The following is a 6,000-nucleotide window of genomic DNA, read 5'->3' as shown; positions in this document are numbered from 1 at the left end:
GAGCAAATTGCCAGTCCATGTCATATTTCATCATCTTTCAGCTAGCTTAATTTACTTCCAGTCTTCTGGTTTTCTCGTACTTCATGCAGCAGTATTCATCGAGTGGTGCACACAGTACACAGTAGGTAACATTAATGGTATACTTATTGTCAAAAATAAGTATTGACGTTGAAGAAGTTATTTTATGTATTACTGGTATGGTACTGTAACTAAGACGGGCTGGAAGACGTAGCGTGGGCAGGCCTCCTACTAGGTGGACCGACGATCTGGTGAAGGTCGCGGGAAGAGCCTGGATGCGGGCATCGCAGAACCGTTCATTGTGGAAAACCTTGGAGGAGACCTTTGTCCAGCAGTGGACGTCATTCGGCTGAAACGAACGAACGAACTGTAACTAAGTTCAGATCGATATCGATAACTTATCATTACAACCGAAGTCCCTAATCATTATTGCCTGGCTGAACATGTGACGCTGCAGGGAGGCAAGTCGGACACTTACTTTGCGTTTTTGACGATCCTGTATAAACAAAGCAAGCGATTGTCGCACCCTAAAAGGGTATTAAAGTTGCTGTAATTCATGCTCAATTGCAAATTCAGGACGCAATTAAGTTTTCTGCTGATCCCAGTAACCTACCTGCTTTTCGCGGGAAATGTTTTCTAGCGAATTTTTTAGTAAGTTGAAAATTATCAGTGAAACAAGAATAGCCTGATATAGTTAGTTGAATAAACACTTACGGGGAACTTAAAGAAAACAATATTTTATTAATAAAAATATTTAATAATTGATTTTTATAAGTACAACTATCTAATGATTAAATAACACTTAATAAAGGAATGATCGTAAAATAAAAACATAATAGGTACTGTTACGTGTACCTACTTAACTAATTTGTACATAAAATTGAATCCACGTAGGTAGGTGGGTAGGATTAGTAGGTTAATACAGTAGGTATCCATTATCTAGTAGTATCTTAGTTACTAAAGTACCTGATTTATTGTTGCATTTACAGTATTTCTTTTTCGCGAACCTTTTATCGCGTATTCATGTTCTTTAATCACCTTACCTACCCTACGTGTGCGAATAAAACTATGCAGCTTTAGGTTTGTTCCGAGGACGTGCCACTAGGGCCAGTCCTAGAATGATGAGCATAGCACCAGCCCACCATGTCATAGACGCGCCCTCCTCGAATAGAAATATACCGATGAGGCCCTGAAAAAATAAAGATCTTGCAACAAAGCTGTAAAATAAGGGCAACTATAGCAGATTGCACGGTAACTTTTATACTTATTTCTGCATTTAGACTACAAGCTCTACTAGAATTAATAAACGGTAAAAAAAGTATTATTTCTTATTTAACCGCATCTACTGTGTCTGAGCTATATAGTTTTTACATTTACTTACAGATAAGATGTAACTTGTAGCAGCAGACACCACGGTTGGTGCGACTGAATTGGTGCACGCATCAAGCGAACGGAGATAGTGCCTGCAACCCCATGTGTTGACTACCACCATGATGGTCAACAGTAATACCCATATTGCGTAACTATTGCCCTGTATTAATAAAGAAAAGATGATTTTACTTATTAAGCTTCGTCTCATGGTGCGTCCAGTCTCGACATGGTCTGGACGCACCATCAACGAGCCAAAACTTTCCAGAGCTGTGCCTGCCAGTGTTGCCAGTCGGGTCTTGTCAGAAGTTACCAGAAATATAAAAAAATGTAACCTTTTTGAATAAAAAGTAACCTTCATACGGGGGGGGGGGGGGTGGGGAGCGTTGTAAGGTTGTTCATGGATGGAAAATGAATACAATTGATCATCAGTCGTTTACCTAAATTCGAAATTTTGACCATTCCATGAAGACCAAGTGACCGGTTGTATAAAAACGTTTCATGGATTTGCGTTTCACTAACGAAAAACATTCGCTAAAACTCATTTTTTTAAACAAATAATAAATCAAATTCATGCTTAAATGCAGTTTATGACAGAATTTTTAAGTTGTTAGTATTAATATTTTTTACTGAATTACCTGTAAAAGTTAATTTTACAATTTCTGAAAAATCACCTAAAAGTAACCTTTTCGTTAGTGTAACCTAAAAGTAACCAATGCAGTTCAAAAGTAACCTAAAAGGTTACAAAAGTAACCTTCTGGCAACACTGGTGCCTGCGCATGCATATTCCATTTAAAAAGTAAAGTGTCAAAATTACTAAATGACAACTGCTGTCTGACTACAAAGCCAAAATAATTTGAAACAAATATGAAATAAACCCTAACTTTATGCTAAAAAGTAGACTTACAACAATCGATTCGGTTCCTGATATTTTCCCTAATGTACTGCCAATAGATGCCCAAAAACCAGCTAAGAAAGCTTCGAAAATCATTGTTTCAGTTCCGATGAAATCACTTCACACATTTGACAACTTTGACAATGACAACAAAACTGACAAATTAGACAGATTTGATAAAATGGTAAAGGACCATGAAGCTAAAGATAAAAATGGAGGGCAAACTTGGAACAAAAACTTGAGTCAAATACCTACTTATATCTATCTCGCTCTCTGTGGCTCTACCTCTTTTTTTAGTGTGAACTGTAGTATTGCTATCTCCTGATTTAAATCTCCTAGTAAATTCTTCGAAATAGCCAATTCACTAACCAAATCATAAGTTAAACAAATAAATAATTAAATATTTGAACTACGATTACCTAGTTGAATTAAAAATCACAAAATTGTCGGCCGTTTAGGTTTAATGTGTTGGCGAATCAGGGAATTACAATCCCAATTCCTGGGGAATCGGTACCATGTGGCAACATCGGCCCAATCCGGCCCATCATGGCGGTTGTTTACTATTTTGTTTATTATGCAGTTAATTTCGTTTGAGATTGTTTACAGGAAATAATCATTGTTTTATCACAAGAAATGATGCAAAATTTTGTAGTGCGTGGTTGCGGTAGTACGTAGTGTCCTGGAATAGACATAAGATTCCACGCGTAAGTGTTTATTTCGTGATTTCCGACATTGGATCATTGTAAACATTTTTCTCATTTTTTACAGTAATGTCTTCTTAACGTTTTACCAGTATTTACACTTATCATTTTTAATGATACCTATGTCAAGAAATAAAGATTTTACATTGAGTTTCATTGAATTTGAGCAAAGGATGATGGGCACAATTGTATGGAAAGTGGTACCCGCTCCAATAGCCATAACCAATATATATTTCAAAAGGCCTTTAGATGTAGAAAAATGTCTGCTATGGGGCCAGTTCTAATTCACGTTTTGAAAGCAGTAATTCCACTAAGTATTATAATGAAAGTATAACACAATCATCCATGTATACGAGTATGTATTATGACCATAATCTATTAATATAACTAAAAGAAGCATTGAAAAGGAAAGGATTACACTTACGATGAACTACCCAAGCTATTAGCCCTTTATTCGCTTTCATCCATTGAAATAATATTACTNGCAAATACGTTTCATTGTGTACCGTAAATAACTTATGTATAAATAGCAATAGAATCATAACAATAAACAGATATCAACCGTCCGTCGTTGTGTCTCATTTCCCCCCGCTGCGGCCAAGACACCCTTAGCCGTCGCTATGATCAGTCCTACGTGCGCACACTACGCCTACTTCGATTTGGCCGATTCATCATACAATTTGAAATCGGGCACAACTATCGGCCAACTAAAAATCAACGGTGTGCGCCTACTCTTATGGATTACGAAGAATGACACGCTCGTTTTCATACTTTTTATTATATTTAGGTATTTGACATGCGGTATCTATTATTTAAATCTATGTGCGGAAACGTCACGAAATCTATATCTTCATTGACCGCCGAACCCCCTTTAGTGAAAAATACAATTTGTGACCACATTGAAAAACCTTGCTATTTTGGAAATTGTTTTTTATTTTCTTAATTTTTCACAGATCATACATACCTACTGATAAACTCTATTTTTCTTTATATGAATCTCTAATCAATTGTATATATTACTGCGCCCTAACGGGTCGGACACTGGTGACCAGACACACTGTACAATTATTATAATTTTAGCCTATCTCGTGAGCTAGGTGTCAATAATTAGGGTGATTTACTAACTAACCAGTCGCATACGAACAACAGCAGTGAGATTCAAACAAGTTTGATCCATGATGCCGCACGACTATTGTGTGAGCCCACCCGTAACCCAAGCTTATTTAGCTTAACACAAGGGGCTGGACGGGACTATTAGTAATTTGTGCAATACAAAGTGCTTATAATCTTTAAAAAAATCTTTTTATTGCTGTATTTAAACTTTCTTTCGTATACTAATTTATGCGTCAGTGTCAAGTCTGCGATTTTTATTCTTTGAAATTTTCGTAAAATGGCCGCCGCCGCGGTGACGTCTTGTAATTAACAAATTAAAATTAAATTAGTATTTTAAAGTGCATAAATATGTACAACTTAATGGTAAAAAGTCATTCCTTGATTTTTACTTAATATCTATCTGGAGTTATTTGAACAGTATTTTCGTCTATAGGATGGCATATTTCAAAAAACAAAACTGCACTCAAGCGTGTTGTCACAGCAACCGCTGAGCACATACTAATTGAATTTCGGTCCGTGGACCTATTTACGTGCCAGAAACAGTCTAGTTGACATGTCTTCTCTAGTACGTAGTACATTATAACTCAATGCTTTCATCATCATCATCGTGATCATTTTAGCCATAGGACGTCCAGTTGAACATAGGCCTCCCCTAATGATTTCCACAATGGCCGGTTGGTGGCGGGCCTGCATCCAGCGCCTTCCCGCTACCTTTATGAGGCCGTCGGTGCATCTTATGACTTATGTGTCTTGTGGGTTTATTCGCTTTAGCAACCCATAACCTGAAAGTGCTTTATGAGCTCTATCAAACGGTACCAATAATAGGTTAAAGAATAAACTGGATCTATCCGAAAATTCAATGTTTCCGGCTTTCATACATTTGGTACAGCCTCATAATATTAAAAACTACAAAAGATATCGTAAAACTGGTTACTGATCCTAAAAGTGTTTCACGAGCTCTACCCATGGTATCAATATTAAGTTACAGAATAAACTGGATCTATCTAAAAATTAAATGTTTCCATCTTTCATACATTTAGTACTATCACAGATAATGGTACTCATCTCTTGATAAGGTTCTATATTGGCTCACATAAAATTCTAAATCCTATTCTTTGTCTTACTACCGATTTTTGTTCATAATAATCTCTCTTCATAATTTTATCTTTCATACTTTTTTTATTCATACATTTTTATTACTACCATCGGAGCTCATAACAGTTAGTAATCATAATTTTTTTATCAATACTGTTACTACCAAGAACCATTTAAAATACATAATTTTTATTTTCAGATCTTTTTTCTTCATAACATTCATTGATCATATTGTTTTAATTAATAATGTTGTTACTAAGAACATACTTCAACTCATAATGTTGTTGTTCAGAATAATTTACTTTATAACAGACATACTCGTATCTTTAAAAAAATCATATATAATTTAATAGAGTAGATAAGCATGCAGAGCATGCAGCATGAAAGCAAGCATGCAGCATGTATTGGTTTCTCGTCGTCTCCGGCGCTGCGGGATGTGCAGCCCTTCCGCCCTTGCGTAACGAGGCTCAGGCACCCACGCTTGCTTCCGCAGCTTCGGCTTTTTGGACCGCCATCGGCGCCTTCGGCGCCTCGGCGACCAGCCTCAGCCGCTCCAGCTCGCCCGGGCGCCTGAGCCTCGTTACAGCGGGCGAGGGCTGCCCTCCCTCCGCGCCTCCGGCTTTTAAATTACACTCTAGGGGTAGGGCAGACAAGACTACGTGGAGTCGGTTTTGCAGCGATTCGTTTCTGTCACGTTAGTTTTGTGGCACAAAATATTGCCTGTTTTGGACCATTTCAAATTAATTTAATATTAAAATACGATTTAATACGAATATAGACATCATGTATTTCAATAATATGGATAAATAC

At 37.0% G+C, this 6,000-nt stretch overlaps 1 protein-coding gene across 1 annotated transcript; it reads right to left on the bottom strand.

Annotated features, from left to right (window-relative positions):
* Positions 1 to 1,006: 1,006 nt before the first annotated feature.
* On the bottom strand, positions 1,007 to 2,434 carry LOC114362295 (uncharacterized). Its single transcript, XM_028317611.1, has 3 exons — positions 2,294 to 2,434; positions 1,400 to 1,549; positions 1,007 to 1,207 (listed from the first exon to the last, which is right to left on the bottom strand). Exons 1-3 carry the CDS (start codon positions 2,375 to 2,377, stop codon positions 1,085 to 1,087), a joined length of 357 nt encoding a protein of 118 aa, XP_028173412.1. The 5' UTR covers positions 2,378 to 2,434; the 3' UTR covers positions 1,007 to 1,084.
* Positions 2,435 to 6,000: the final 3,566 nt, after the last annotated feature.

The sequence above is a fragment of the Ostrinia furnacalis genome, unplaced genomic scaffold, assembly GCF_004193835.3.
Source record: "Ostrinia furnacalis isolate ACB-3 unplaced genomic scaffold, ASM419383v2 OfSCF6367, whole genome shotgun sequence".
Classification (NCBI taxonomy): domain Eukaryota; kingdom Metazoa; phylum Arthropoda; class Insecta; order Lepidoptera; family Crambidae; genus Ostrinia; species Ostrinia furnacalis.
The sequence above is the reverse complement of the archived record's forward strand: the minus strand, read 5'-3'. Positions and strand labels throughout refer to the sequence as shown.